Source organism: Scaptodrosophila lebanonensis, unplaced genomic scaffold (genome assembly GCF_003285725.1).
Source record: "Scaptodrosophila lebanonensis strain 11010-0011.00,11010-0021.00 unplaced genomic scaffold, SlebRS2 tig00000001-arrow-pilon, whole genome shotgun sequence".
In the NCBI taxonomy this organism is placed as follows: Eukaryota; Metazoa; Arthropoda; class Insecta; order Diptera; family Drosophilidae; genus Scaptodrosophila; species Scaptodrosophila lebanonensis.
Window position 1 is genome coordinate 2,622,590 of NW_022060529.1, and position 14,862 is coordinate 2,637,451.

The 14,862-nt window shown below is 46.5% G+C and overlaps 4 protein-coding genes across 5 annotated transcripts; 3 read left to right on the top strand and 1 right to left on the bottom strand.

Annotated features, from left to right (window-relative positions):
• Positions 1 to 817: 817 nt before the first annotated feature.
• Positions 818 to 1,610, top strand: LOC115634092 (S-phase kinase-associated protein 1). The gene is made up of 2 exons (XM_030531647.1): positions 818 to 857; positions 924 to 1,610. The coding sequence occupies exon 2, from the start codon at positions 934 to 936 to the stop codon at positions 1,414 to 1,416; it is 483 nt and encodes a 160-aa protein (XP_030387507.1). The 5' UTR covers positions 818 to 857; positions 924 to 933; the 3' UTR covers positions 1,417 to 1,610.
• Positions 1,611 to 1,650: 40 nt separating this feature from the next.
• On the bottom strand, positions 1,651 to 2,216 carry LOC115633955. The gene is made up of 2 exons (XM_030531472.1): positions 2,055 to 2,216; positions 1,651 to 1,965 (listed from the first exon to the last, which is right to left on the bottom strand). Exons 1-2 carry the CDS (start codon positions 2,203 to 2,205, stop codon positions 1,802 to 1,804), a joined length of 315 nt encoding a protein of 104 aa, XP_030387332.1. The 5' UTR covers positions 2,206 to 2,216; the 3' UTR covers positions 1,651 to 1,801.
• A 2,517-nt stretch (positions 2,217 to 4,733) lies between these two features.
• On the top strand, positions 4,734 to 11,716 carry LOC115634564. Its single transcript, XM_030532388.1, has 3 exons — positions 4,734 to 5,338; positions 10,030 to 10,155; positions 10,269 to 11,716. Exons 1-3 carry the CDS (start codon positions 4,734 to 4,736, stop codon positions 10,909 to 10,911), a joined length of 1,374 nt encoding a protein of 457 aa, XP_030388248.1. The 3' UTR covers positions 10,912 to 11,716.
• Positions 11,717 to 11,846: 130 nt separating this feature from the next.
• LOC115623615 (SET and MYND domain-containing protein 4) lies at positions 11,847 to 14,558 on the top strand. 2 transcript variants are annotated; one of them, XR_003995422.1, is made up of 4 exons: positions 11,847 to 12,427; positions 12,483 to 13,606; positions 13,676 to 14,136; positions 14,194 to 14,558. XR_003995422.1 is itself a non-coding variant. In XM_030518037.1 (3 exons), the coding sequence occupies exons 1-3, from the start codon at positions 12,164 to 12,166 to the stop codon at positions 14,010 to 14,012; spliced, it is 1,725 nt and encodes a 574-aa protein (XP_030373897.1). In that variant the 5' UTR covers positions 11,847 to 12,163; the 3' UTR covers positions 14,013 to 14,558. The 2 variants fall into 2 exon arrangements, 1 of the variants encoding a protein (XP_030373897.1); XM_030518037.1 differs by having other exon boundaries at positions 13,676 to 14,558.
• The last annotated feature ends 304 nt before the right edge of the window (positions 14,559 to 14,862 follow it).

Here is a 14,862-nt window from a genome sequence, read left to right on the forward strand (position 1 = left end):
CGATCAAAAGGATTGCAGTGACGACACATTTCTAAATCTGTTGTACGATTGGGCTGTAAAGAATGTGTCCATGCCTAACGATCTTGGAACAATGATTGCCTATGTGCTGCTTGTGCTCTTAGTGTGGTATATAATCCTATCGGCTGTACGCTTCGTATTCTCGCTAGTGTGGCCGATTATATTTGTTGTGTCGGCAGTGCTCTTGTTCCGCTTTCTAAGAACCTTTGACCGGAACGATTTGTCGGAACTGTTGCTCCATGCCTTAGGCGTAGGGGTTGATGAGTTAGTAAAGGCTTTGAGGAAAAGCGCCGAATTTTTACTAAATTTGTTTACCTGAGACAACCGGTTGGTCCATCTGGAGACTGTAACCGTACAAAAAATTTCATATGAAAAACTGAAATTACACCTTATGGTCAAAATTACTGTATTGCCTAAATAAAAATCAAGTTGTATTTAATATTAATTTGAATTTAAATGCAAATTTATTTTGTCGAACATTGGCAGTCCTATGCGACTATTCGATTAAAATTAATGGACAGGCTTCAAACTGGCGGAAACTTTAAAACCGAAGCGTTAGATTATTTCCATTTCAAGAATTTGGATTTTGTGTCCTTAGTCTATTCTGATGATAAAGCCATAGTTCCACTTCTTTTGATGAATGATTAAAATTTATGCAGCTTTGCGGTCATGCGCCATGTAGGGTTCAAGTTGAAGAGCACTAAGCAAACAAAAGGAAATTATTTTTAGCAGTAGGCCATAGCTGGTGCCTGTGTATAAAAGTATAGTTGCCAACTATTTTTGTCACCACTGTTGAAAAAAACGTTGTGCGCATTGTAAGCATACAGATTCAACGTAAGGTGTGTAGGGATACATATGTTAAATTTGAGTTAAGGCTGCATTTTTGAAACCAGTTTCAAATATAGGGACAACAAAATGATAATAAAATTGGAATCTGCTGATAAAGTGATCTTCGAATCGGACGTTTCAATTGCCAACCATTCGGAGACAATAAAGACGGCACTTGAGGATCTGGGTGATGAGGTGGATGGCAGCGTAGTGCCACTTCCAAATGTGAATTCTGCCATTTTACGCAAAGTACTGCACTGGGCCACCTTCCATAAGGACGATCCGGAAGCAGCTGAGGAAATAGAGAACAAGGAAAAACGAACAGATGATATTTCCTCATGGGATGCCGACTTCCTCAAAGTCGATCAAGGCACTCTATTTGAGCTAATGCTGGCCGCGGACTATCTGGGCATCAAGGGCCTGTTAGATGTCACCTGCAAGACGGTGGCCAATATGATTAAAGGCAGATCTCCGCAGGACATACGCGAAACTTTTGCAATTCCCAATGACTTTTCACCGGCCGAGGAAGAGCAGGTGCGCAAGGAGAACGAGTGGTGCGAGGAGAAATGAATAGTTTACTTGAAACAAACAAACTGTAGCATAGCCACAGTTCATCAATACCTTATGCCCACTGTGACAAGCGACGAAGGAGCTTCATTCATTCACTACAAAACACACGTTTTTTAAGACAATGATATTTATGTTATAATAATGTTAGAAAATCCAATCTATGTTATCAATAAATTATTTTCTGCATAATTAAACTTCTGCATAATTGAACTTGTTGCATCGGGCTGGTCACGAAGAATAAAAGGTGGCAGCGCTACGGAAGGCGCCAAGAATTTATAAAGGTACTGCAGCGCCATCTAGCGGTACCGAGCGAGGCACCATGGTGGCAACTGCAGCCACGCAGGCGCAGGGTTGTGTCCCGATGGCACCTCAAAGTGGGGAAACGTCAAGGCCGTGATGAACGGATGCGCAAGGACGTAAAAATCCGCAGGCATACGACATCCGGCCTATAAAAGGCAAGCCGCAACACGCCATTCCTGTTTTTTGGGGCGACGGTGCAGACCCACGAGGCAGTGTTTTCTTTTGATGAACTGGAGGCCGTGCTGAAACCTGCAAAAGGAAAGGAAGAACCAGAAGCCGTTCGAAGGTGAGCATAAGGATATAGATGCAAGGCAGAACTAATGCCGATGTATACATACCTGTATATCCACTTAAATGTGCCGACCAGTGCTTAAATGCCTTTTGTTCCTTGGCATATAGATTTTCCGGCATATCGCCAAGTTTTCGGACAGCGGTGGAACCATACACAGCAGCTGCAGCGGCCGTCATAAGTAGCAGCACGAGCCGCATCGTAGCAGGAGCAACAACGACAGCAGCAGATCCAGCACCAGCGTTTTCAACGGCAGCAGCAGCAACGACAGTGGCAGCCGGAGCAAAGGCGCCCACCCAAGAAGTGGCAGCAGCAATAGCGGCGCCACCACAACGCAACAGCAGACACGTCCGTCTGCGCCATCAGCAGCGGAGGATAGACAAGCCGGTGAGTCCGTTCCTTGGCCACGCGCCGTGCCTATTGTTCGCGGTTGAGCAGCGACATCAGGCAGAGATCCCGCGCGCCTTACGTCGTGTCGTTTGTATGGGCTGCGCCTGCAGGGTCCCACACGCCGCCCCATTGAAGTTTCTGCAAAAGAAAAAAAAGGAAGATAATACAAAAGAAAGAATATATACAGATATAATAAAAACCAAAACAAGGCAGAAAGTGGCACCTAAACAGAGCTTGGCGCTCTATTTAATTCAAAAAAAAAAAAGTTCACACTCTTATACACACTTATATTGTATGAAGATTGCCAATTGCAGTAGCGCGCAGTGTTTTATATGTATTCTTATATTTCTATTGCGCCCATGACCGTCGAGAGCTCTCGTTAGGATTTGGTTAGACATTTTTCTATAAATTTTTGTACCGCGCATATTTTTCTCATACACATACACATATATCTATATACATATTTATTTGCCATAAGCATACTTGCATGTTGGCGCACATAAAGAACCGCATTGGCCGTTGGCAAGCCTTCTTTATTTTGTTTTTATATAAATTATTATTGTTCCATATTTACATTGTTTTCACTCACACTCAATCACACTGAAATATATGTATGTTTGTAGCCACATAAACTGAAAATTAATTGTTAATTTTAATGGTCGCACCGTTGGTGATGATGCATTAAAGCAGCATCAGTAGGGGCGGGAGACTCACCTGTGCCATGGAATAGCCCAAGCACGGTCCAAAAATAGGGTATCCAAGAAACATTTTGGCTTTGGATACAGGCAGGGAGGGTACGCCTGGGATAACAACAGCTAAATCCCATACAGTTGTCCGATGCCTCCAATCCCTGTCCGTCCGCACGTATATTATCTCCTTTTACAGTCACCCGTATTCGTACGGATGGCTTGAGGGAGTTATCCGTTTATTTGTTTTCTTGTCGCAGTACGTTTCTTTTAGTTTATGTTAGTTTTTTTGGTTTGTTTACGTTTTGAATTCGGTTTTGTATATTGCGCGTCGAATTTATTGTAGTGATGGCATTTTGTTTATCGATGGAGGAACCGTGTTATCGGTTATTGTACGACTCACGCGGGCATAGGGTTGGAACCACACACCCAAGGAGAATTCCGATGAGCCAGCCGGCGTTGCCCAAGAGGAAAAGCGTAGTCGTAACAATATGGCGCCCAAATTTGGATGTTTGAATTTTTAATGCCAAGGAGTAGGTGGAGTTGTTTAGGGCCCTGTACCACGTTTGGGGAGGAGTCTAGGCAGCCGCCGTACGCAGGCTGAGAATTTAGATAGGAAAAAAATAAATTAAGCCGATGGCTAGGGGCCGACGATCGGTATGGTAGGGACGGAATCCCTTATAGCACCAACTGCAAGCGTGTGTGACATGGACAGTAAGTCACGAAGGTGCGAGTATGAGCCCTTCGTTTGCGACTGCCATTTGGAACGACGCTAGGCAATGGGTACTATGGGGGGATTCCAATGCGCGTTTGTTTTGTTATTTCGTTTCAGTGTTCTTTGTTGTAATTCTTGCGTCAATTCGTTTGTGCACGGTCGCCGTGGTGTCATCGTGTTTGCCTGGTGGACGTAGAGTACCGGTGGCCCAGGATGACTAGGAAAGTCGCCTGCGATGCACCGCTACGCACGGTGAGCCAGAGCAGATGGTGCACAAAACAGAATTGGGTGTCAAGAAGCAACCATTTAATTTGTTGGCTGTCGTTCATCGCCGTCAAGGCGATAAATGTAGCAGCGAACAAATATAGCAGGATTGTGGCGTAGGGCAGCTGTAACAGGCGTAGATATTATAGGAGCCGTGTTTGGGTTCCGGCGGAGTGTGAGTCTCAGCCCCTATATACAGAAGTTTAAAAGAAAATTTGTTTGTTTATTGCTTACATTTTATTAAGTCTGTTTGGTTACGTTTGGTGCATATACATATGTTACATTTGTCTTGTGGTTGAGCGTATATATATTTTTTTTTGGTTTCCGTGCAAAGTTGGACGTGAATTTATTTAAAGATTTGTTTTTTTTATTTTTACTACTGTATTCATATTTATTTATTCCAAATCACATATTTATCTATTTATTGTTGTACCTATTTATTTATTTATTTATCCATCATACATATTCAACGTACATCTACATATTTTCTTGCCCATTTGTTTTTGTTGTTTTGGGCGTTTACAAACATTTTCATTGTTTGGAATACATATATACAATTATCCAATTAATACGATTTTTTCTTCGGGGCCTGCTTGAAAGCTGAACAAATTCATAATCCAAAATATAAATAAATATTATAAAAAAACAGAGCGTATTTTTTTTTTGGATTGAGATGGAAAAGGATTCTGCGCGTGCGTATAACACCAGGTCGAGAACGGCCAGAAATGATGATCCAGTGCTGGAGGAACACCTAGAAGGAGCCGTAGGTTTTTCCACCGGTGGCCTCATGCACACTCCTCCGAGGCCGTCCATAGCACCAGCAGTACACTGGGACGCCGAGCCAGTAGTCGCGTCGGTGGTAGAAGCAGCAGTGGCCCAGGCGAACGAAACATACCGCCAATCGCAAAAAGAGGGCATCAACAAAGTGTTGCAGGAGGAAATCCGAATGGGGTTTCAAGACTTGATGGGCGCGTTGAAAGAAGTTTTGCAACCGCGAGAGAATAGCGGCGATTCAGCTGCAAATGGAGCATGGCAACCGCCAGTCAGCCAGAATCGGGGTGCGGTGCCAAAACGGCCGCATCAATACCAGGCTGAACCTCTAACACCAGCAAGAGGAACTTCGCGTCCAGTAGCAAGGCCAGCGGCAGCTAATTCCTCCAGTGGAGCTGGCAATAGCAGCAACACAGCTCGAAATTGGCAAAATCCCGCAGCACAGTCGGCCCGTCGAAGAAGCAACAGGCGTAACGATGGGAGTGGTCAGCTGGACCCGCCTCCTCCGTATGTAGCGGCGAATGGCAGATCCGGATGGTGCCGCGTCGAAAAGTGGGACATCGTTTTCAGCGGCGATAAGGAAAAAATGGCTGTTGAAGACTTCGTTTTCCAGGTCGAGTTCCTTCAGAGACAGTGTCGCTGCGCATGGTCCGAAGTATTAAACAGTTTCCATCTGTTAGTAACTGGGCACGCTCGCGAGTGGTACTGGCAGTACGTCAGGGACCACCGGGCAGACAGCTGGCCAGAACTAAAACGAAGCATGCTGTCCCGTTTTAAAGGCGCCGCCGATGAATTCGAGCGCATGCGTCAATTGCGCGAAAGACGGCAGAAGGCAAGCGAAAGCGTTGAGGAGTACTTCCATGCCATGAGGAAACTGGCGTCGCGTCTCCACACAGCACCATCTGAAAACGAGATGATGAAATATATAAAAAAAGGATTAAAAATAGAACTAGCTCGTTATGTGTATGCGATGCGCGTGTACACGGTAGACCACTTACGTGACGAATGCGTAGAGGTGGAAGCTATGGTCCAGCGGCGAGAAGGCGTGTTCCCAACACGCAGCGGCACACGTTTTAGTGGCGGAAACCGTCCACCGGCAGTGGAGGAGTTGGTCGACGACACTAACGGCGAGGAGTCGGCGGATTTCGGCGTAGTTGAAGAGGCGCGTTTGGCAAGGCGTCCGCAACAGGCGTTAGTTTGCTGGAACTGCAGACAAGCCGGCCATAGTTTCCGCGACTGCATGTCACCGGAAAGGCGCGTCTTCTGTTATAGGTGTGGCAGGCCCGACACCTATAGTCCAACCTGTCCCGATTGCACGGGAAACGGCCGTCGGAGTGCGGAGCAAGTGGGCGAATCGCGCTCGACACAGGTGCCCACCAGGATGACAGCGGAGCGGTCCTGAAAGAAGAATTTCATAAGAAAAATACCCCATATAGTAATAAGTTGAAATTTTTACCGTACGAGGAAAAGATGCGGGCATATCTGGAGGCGCGTAATAGAATTTTTGCCCAACATCAGTTAGATGGGATGAGGATGGTGACAGCCAAAGTTAAAAAGGCCCGAGCACGATTCCGAGGGAGAAGGCAGACGAAGAAGCTGGTAGCCGAGGCAGTGCGACGCGAAGGAGCAGCAGATCCGAGGATTTTTGCCGAAGTACTGGTACGAGGCCATGTGCTACGCGGTTTGCTGGATACCGGGGCCTCGGTAAGCGTGCTAGGCAAGGGCAGTCTGGAACTGCTGAAAGAGATTGGCATGGTGCCCAGAAATTACATTTCGATAATTAAAACAGCAGGCGGTGAAGACAGAGCCGTAATTGGACGAGTGCGTTTACCAGTGGTGTATCGAGAAGAGGCCAAAGAAGTGGAATTTTACGTATGCCCATCACTCGAACAGAACGCGTATTTCGGTATCGACTTTTGGCGGCTGTTTAACTTGGCACCACTATTAATTCCTCCAGAAAAGCCAGCCGTTAAAAGACTTGTCCTCGATGAATTGCTAGCTGATAGAGTGGCGCATTATGCGGACCAGGATGAAGTAAGGCCTGAACCAGATATGTGGAAATTGAATGAACAACAAAAGCTGCAATTGGAACAAGTAAAAAAAGAATTTTTAACCTTCGAAGAAGCGGGATTAGGCAAGACTACTTTGGAGACTCACCGAATTGAATTGGTCAGCGGAGCAGAGCCAGTGAAAGACAGGCACTACCCTCTATCACCCGCTATGCAGAAGATTGTGTGGGATGAGGTGGACAGCATGCTGGCGCTTGGCGTCATCGAGGTAAGCGATAGTCCGTGGAGTAACCGCACCACCATAGTGCGACGGCCGGGCAAGAACCGCTTTTGCCTCGATGCCCGCAAGTTGAACAAACTGACAGTCAAAGATGCCTATCCGCTACCATGCGTGGAGGGAATCCTATCTGGAATCGATCAGACATATTATATTTCCAGTGTGGACCTGAAATTTGCGTTTTGGCAGGTGGAGTTGGAGGAGTCCAGTAGAAGGTGCACTGCGTTTACGGTACCAGGGCGACCGTTGTACCAATTCCGCATGATGCCTTTCGGGTTGTGTAACGCCGCTCAAAGGTTGTGCCGGCTGATGGACAAGGTCATACCGAATGAACTGAGGTCCAACGTTAAAGTATATCTGGACGATTTGGTAGTCTTCGCGGCTGATTTTGATACGCACTTGGAGTACCTGAAGAGAGTAGCTGAATGCCTCAAGAAGGCAAACCTGACGATAGGGTTACAAAAGTCGAAGTTTTGCTTTAAAACGTTGAAATACCTGGGATTTATCGTGGGCGGCGGCGTGCTTCGGACAGATCCAGAACGGGTGCAGGCGATACAGCGCATACAGGTGCCAAGGTCCGTAAAGGAGGTTCGAGCTTTCTTAGGAACCGCCGGGTGGTACAGGCGATTTATTAAAGATTTTGCCACCTTAGCGGCTCCGCTCACTGAGGCTTTGAAAAAGCGATCGGGAGGTAGGTTCTCACTCGGTGGCGAAGCGATTGCAGCATTTGAGGCGTTGAAGAAGGCGCTCACATCTGCGCCAGTGCTGGTACACGCGGATTTTTCACGCCCATTTTTTGTACAATGTGACGCATCCCATATGGGCGTCGGAGCCGTATTGTTCCAGGTGGATTTGCAGGGAAACGAGAGGCCCATTGCGTTCTTTTCTGCCAAGATGAACAAGCACCAGGTGAACTACTCGGTGACCGAGAAGGAGTGCTTGGCGGCGGTATTGGCGATACAAAAATTCCGGCCATACATCGAAATGATGCCATTCACGGTCATAACCGATCACGCCAGTTTGAAATGGCTGATGTCCATGAAGGATTTGTCCGGACGATTGGCTCGTTGGTCGTTGCTGCTCCAGGGCTTCGACTTTGAAATCACGCACCGGAAGGGCTCCGACAACATCGTGGCGGATATGCTGTCCAGAAGCACCGAAGCCGAAACTTTAGAGGAGTTGGATTTCTTCCCAGGAGACCTGTTGGGTATCGAAACCGCAGAATTCGAATCAGAGGAGTATCGGGAGCTGATTAGCGAAATTCAAAGTCAAAAAGATAAATTACCTGATTTAAAATTTGAAAACGGGGTGATCTACAAAAAGACATCCTTCAATCGGCTAGAAGATCAGCTCGAAGGCAGTGTGTGGAAACTGTGGGTTCCGCGTTCGCTAACCGGCATGCTTATATCGAAGGCCCATACCGAAGCGTCAACGCATGGAGGAGTGTTGAAGACGTTGTCCTGGTTGCGGCGGCAGTTTTATTGGCCGGGAATGGCCAAAGACGTTGCTGAAGTGGTCCGAAAGTGCGTGGTCTGCAAAGAGACGAAAGCCACCAATTACGGGATGCAGGTGGGAATTGGTGCAGAAGTCGTCACGGAGAGGCCGTTCCAGAAGTTATACATAGACTTCTTGGGCAAGTATCCGCGATCAAGGAAGGGGCACGCCTTCATATTCATAGTGGTAGATCACTTCACCAAATTCACGTTCCTGAAGGCGATGCGAGAGGCCACCACTCGGAGCGTCGTCGACTTCTTGGTGAACGAAGTGTTCCATACGTTCGGCGTTCCAGAAGTCATACACTCCGATAATGGTAAGCAATTCACGTCCAAGCAGTTTACAGACATGATGGAGGGCTACGGTGTTAAGCATCTGCGGACACCGGTGTATTCGCCGCAAAGCAACGCGTCCGAAAGGGTGAACCGGACTATACTGTCCGCGATACGGGCGTATCTGGGGCAGGATCACCGCGAGTGGGATCTACACCTTCCGGAAATTGAAGTGGCCATCAGAAACAGCGTGCATTCTGCGACTGGAGTAACGCCTTTTTTCGCACTATTCGGCCGACATATGATGTTGCACGGTTCGCAGTACCGATTGGCGAGGAAATTAAGGTCCTTAGACGAGCACGAATTCGCAGCGTTGTGTACAGCAGACAGGCAATCCCTGTTGCAACAGAAAATCCAGGCACAATTGCATGCGGCGTATGAGCGCAGTAGCGTTCGCTATAACCGGCGTGCGCGGCGGCTAAGACTAGCGCCCGGTCAGGAGGTATACCGGCGAAACTTTGCATTGAGTGATTTCAGCCGCGCGTTCAATGCGAAATTCGCGCGGAAATTTCTAAAAGCTCGCGTAAGGAAATCCATCGGCACCAACGCATACGAGCTGGAAGATTTGCAAGGGAACTTGCTGGGGGTATTCCACGCAAAGGATATCCGAGTGTGACGCCTGTCCTAAGGCAGAATGGATGAATATAGGGAGGAGGATGCAGCCAGAGCTACTCACCTGAAGATCAAGAGTGGGTGTGGCCTACGTTGGGCGCCGCGGTAGTAGTCATCCGAGGCAACGCCGGACTCGAAGCAGAGGACTCCAACAACACCAGCCGTTTGATGCGCGCAAACATCACTTCGGGGCACGAGCGTCCGCCCACTTGGATATTTGCGGTGGTGTTGCATCGGGCTGGTCACGAAGAATAAAAGGTGGCAGCGCTACGGAAGGCGCCAAGAATTTATAAAGGTACTGCAGCGCCATCTAGCGGTACCGAGCGAGGCACCATGGTGGCAACTGCAGCCACGCAGGCGCAGGGTTGTGTCCCGATGGCACCTCAAAGTGGGGAAACGTCAAGGCCGTGATGAACGGATGCGCAAGGACGTAAAAATCCGCAGGCATACGACATCCGGCCTATAAAAGGCAAGCCGCAACACGCCATTCCTGTTTTTTGGGGCGACGGTGCAGACCCACGAGGCAGTGTTTTCTTTTGATGAACTGGAGGCCGTGCTGAAACCTGCAAAAGGAAAGGAAGAACCAGAAGCCGTTCGAAGGTGAGCATAAGGATATAGATGCAAGGCAGAACTAATGCCGATGTATACATACCTGTATATCCACTTAAATGTGCCGACCAGTGCTTAAATGCCTTTTGTTCCTTGGCATATAGATTTTCCGGCATATCGCCAAGTTTTCGGACAGCGGTGGAACCATACACAGCAGCTGCAGCGGCCGTCATAAGTAGCAGCACGAGCCGCATCGTAGCAGGAGCAACAACGACAGCAGCAGATCCAGCACCAGCGTTTTCAACGGCAGCAGCAGCAACGACAGTGGCAGCCGGAGCAAAGGCGCCCACCCAAGAAGTGGCAGCAGCAATAGCGGCGCCACCACAACGCAACAGCAGACACGTCCGTCTGCGCCATCAGCAGCGGAGGATAGACAAGCCGGTGAGTCCGTTCCTTGGCCACGCGCCGTGCCTATTGTTCGCGGTTGAGCAGCGACATCAGGCAGAGATCCCGCGCGCCTTACGTCGTGTCGTTTGTATGGGCTGCGCCTGCAGGGTCCCACACGCCGCCCCATTGAAGTTTCTGCAAAAGAAAAAAAAGGAAGATAATACAAAAGAAAGAATATATACAGATATAATAAAAACCAAAACAAGGCAGAAAGTGGCACCTAAACAGAGCTTGGCGCTCTATTTAATTCAAAAAAAAAAAAGTTCACACTCTTATACACACTTATATTGTATGAAGATTGCCAATTGCAGTAGCGCGCAGTGTTTTATATGTATTCTTATATTTCTATTGCGCCCATGACCGTCGAGAGCTCTCGTTAGGATTTGGTTAGACATTTTTCTATAAATTTTTGTACCGCGCATATTTTTCTCATACACATACACATATATCTATATACATATTTATTTGCCATAAGCATACTTGCATGTTGGCGCACATAAAGAACCGCATTGGCCGTTGGCAAGCCTTCTTTATTTTGTTTTTATATAAATTATTATTGTTCCATATTTACATTGTTTTCACTCACACTCAATCACACTGAAATATATGTATGTTTGTAGCCACATAAACTGAAAATTAATTGTTAATTTTAATGGTCGCACCGTTGGTGATGATGCATTAAAGCAGCATCAGTAGGGGCGGGAGACTCACCTGTGCCATGGAATAGCCCAAGCACGGTCCAAAAATAGGGTATCCAAGAAACATTTTGGCTTTGGATACAGGCAGGGAGGGTACGCCTGGGATAACAACAGCTAAATCCCATACAGTTGTCCGATGCCTCCAATCCCTGTCCGTCCGCACGTATATTATCTCCTTTTACAGTCACCCGTATTCGTACGGATGGCTTGAGGGAGTTATCCGTTTATTTGTTTTCTTGTCGCAGTACGTTTCTTTTAGTTTATGTTAGTTTTTTTGGTTTGTTTACGTTTTGAATTCGGTTTTGTATATTGCGCGTCGAATTTATTGTAGTGATGGCATTTTGTTTATCGATGGAGGAACCGTGTTATCGGTTATTGTACGACTCACGCGGGCATAGGGTTGGAACCACACACCCAAGGAGAATTCCGATGAGCCAGCCGGCGTTGCCCAAGAGGAAAAGCGTAGTCGTAACAAACTTACAGCATTTTTAAACTTGGATACCATGCTGGCCCTAATACGGGAATTTTGTATATCAGCGAGTTGGCAGCGCCAAATGTTTCTCGACATTTCGATAGGCAAATATTTCACATCCCTAATGTCTGGCTAAATTCGCGAGCAAAAAATCATAATATTTTCCGGCTGTATTAAAAAAATTAAGTGTGAAATCGCACATTAAATGCAAAAATAAACAGTAAAGGTACGCAACCAAACAATTTAGTGGTAACGGAACGCAAAGGCAGGAGAAGATTTCTTAGGTGAAAAAACAGGCGGCGGCGGCAACGCAACACGAGACTCGGCAACCAAAACGAGGTGGCAGGCAGCCGGGCGTGTGTATGTATGTGTGTGTGCATCCCAATAGGATAAAGCTCGAGTGCAACAGCGGCAGCAGCAGCAACAACAATAATTGAAGACCATGGACGTGTACGATGTAAGCGACGATCTGGTGAAAAAGCTAAACGACTGGAAACTAATTGGCATAATATCTGGGAAATTTAACGAGCTTAAAGACAATTATTCGAAAGTGAATTTTGTGGAACATGCGCTTATTGATTTTAAGTACATGGAGAAAATATTTCTCAACGTGACGTTGCGCGAGGACAAATGCAACAAACGCAGCAAGGAGTTTCGCATGCTAGGAAACGAACAATTCTCTCTGAAAAACAGAAAATACTTCCAGGTAAAAGGTAGTCATAGTTAAAGCGTATATTACTACAATATGTATTTACTTATAGGCACTCGAATTGTACAACAAAAGCATTTGCTTTGCCGAGCTTAACTCGGAGCATTTGTCTATTGGTTATGCTAACCGCTCGGCCGTGCTCTTCGCATGGAAGCGCTACCGGGAGTGTTTGGCGAACATTGAGCTAGCACGTAAGGCCAACTACCCGGAACGTTTGCGACACAAACTGGACAAACGAGAGCGGGACTGCCAAGAGCTGCTCGATCAGCAGGCTCCCGACGTCGTGCCCTACGAATTCAAGCTGAGTTTTGATGCCCATCCTCAGGTGCCGTACATAGCAGACTGCCTAGAGCTTCGCGAGACTTCGGATGAGGGCCGCTTCATAGTCACGACACGAGATCTGGTCGTTGGCGATTTAGTTGCAGCCGAGCAGCCTTTCTGCTCCACCTTATTGCCGCCCATGCGCTACATACGCTGCGCTAATTGCAAGAATGAGAACTATCTGACGCTTATACCCTGCGATAACTGTTGTTCGGCCATGTTCTGTTCAGAGCAATGCAAGCAGCAGGCGATGAGCACGTTCCATAAGTACGAGTGCCCCATCATTGACTTTTTACATCGTATGTTCAACAAAATACATGGAATAGCGTTGCGCACTACACTATCCGCTCTCGATCTGCACGACAGTATTGAGGATTTAATGGCGTATTGTGAGCTGCCGCACAATCAGAATAAATGTGCTTTCGATCTGGACTATTCGAACCTAACACCACAGGAACATTATCGTGCCATACACGGTCTGGTGACGAATCGACAACTACGTACGGTTTCGGATTTGTTTCAGCGTTCAGTTGTTTGCGCTATACTCAAGCACTTTATCATCGAGTATACGCCACTGAAGGAATTGCTGGGCGGAGAAGAGGGTCGAAACTTTTTTACGGAACTGCTGTTTCGACATCTGCAAACATCACCCTCGAATATGCATGGCATCGATCTTGTTGAACAAGTCAACGAGACCAAGGACGATCAAACGCATTCGTCCGGCGCCTATGCCTTCCTGTCGTTGCTCAACCATTCGTGTGCACCCAATACACTGCGCATATATGAGGGCACCAAGGCTTATTTGTTTGTCCTGCGACCCATCAAGGCTGGTGGCGTGCTTTACGATAACTATGGGTGAGTCCGGATACCTACAATAAAATATTAATTTGGAAACATAGACATAAATGGTTCGATCTCTTTCAGAGCACATTTTGCCATTTTCAGCAAGAAGCAACGGCAAGAAACGCTATCCATGCAATATCGCTTTAACTGCAAGTGCGAGGCCTGCGAGTTGGAGTACCCGACCTTTGGGCGCATGCCTCACAAAGACACGGTACCGTCGGTCAACGATGACACGGACATGAAGTCATTGGGTGCCTACAACTATGATTTTGCGGCGCGCAACTATCGTAAGTACTGTGATTTCCTTACGCAATACGCCGCTGCCTATCCCTGCGAGCAAATCAGTTCGGCTGAGGAGTGCCTCAAGATGGCACTGCACATATTGGTCGATGCGGTGCCACTCAAGGCGAAAATGTAAGCTGCTCCACATACATATGGCACTGCCCAACGCCGCCTCACTATCGATATACACCCACCAAGTTACACGGTACTGCACACTGAAAAGTGGCGATTGATGTTTGGACGTAGAGGACAGAGAGAAAGTATGACTACGTAACTATTTATAATGAATGATTTGTTGCCATAAGTTTACATTGTAGCCGGCAAGTGACAACTGTTGAATTGAATTCTTCGCGCTATCAAATTTGCAATACTGTTGCGTACACATACTTACACATTTATTCACCTGCATAGACACACATTTTAATAATTGTACAATTTTTTGAACATTTAATTCTCATTTATTTCGGTCCAACACTTACACACATATGCCTAAGACAAAAAGATTTAAATTAAAGTTAAAAACCAAAATTACAATTGCATGTCGGTCAAGCAAGCTCAAAATTTTTATTGTTGATGAATCACCAATGTCTTCGAAATTGTAAAAAGAAAAAGATTTTGTAATTATTTTACAAAGAGGAAAAACCAAAACCTTAAAAAGAATACAAACATGATTTTTAGCAAAGCTCTGTGTTTTGAATAAACGAAAACTTGATTTGTGTTGAATTACATTTTCGAAATATCTCTTTTTTTTACTACTGCACTACTAAACCATTAAAGTTGTTATGGCAAACTTGTTGCTGACCAATATCTTTGAAGGCTTCAATCACGAATCCCAAACGGAAAATGACAAGGTTTGAATATTTGGGAGTGGGGCTGTAACAATCTGTGCTAACTCTAAAAATAAACCATAATAAAGCACCTAACATTATTGAAGGCATCGATATAAAATATAACGATCTACGTAGGTTGAAATGTGGAATTTCTTC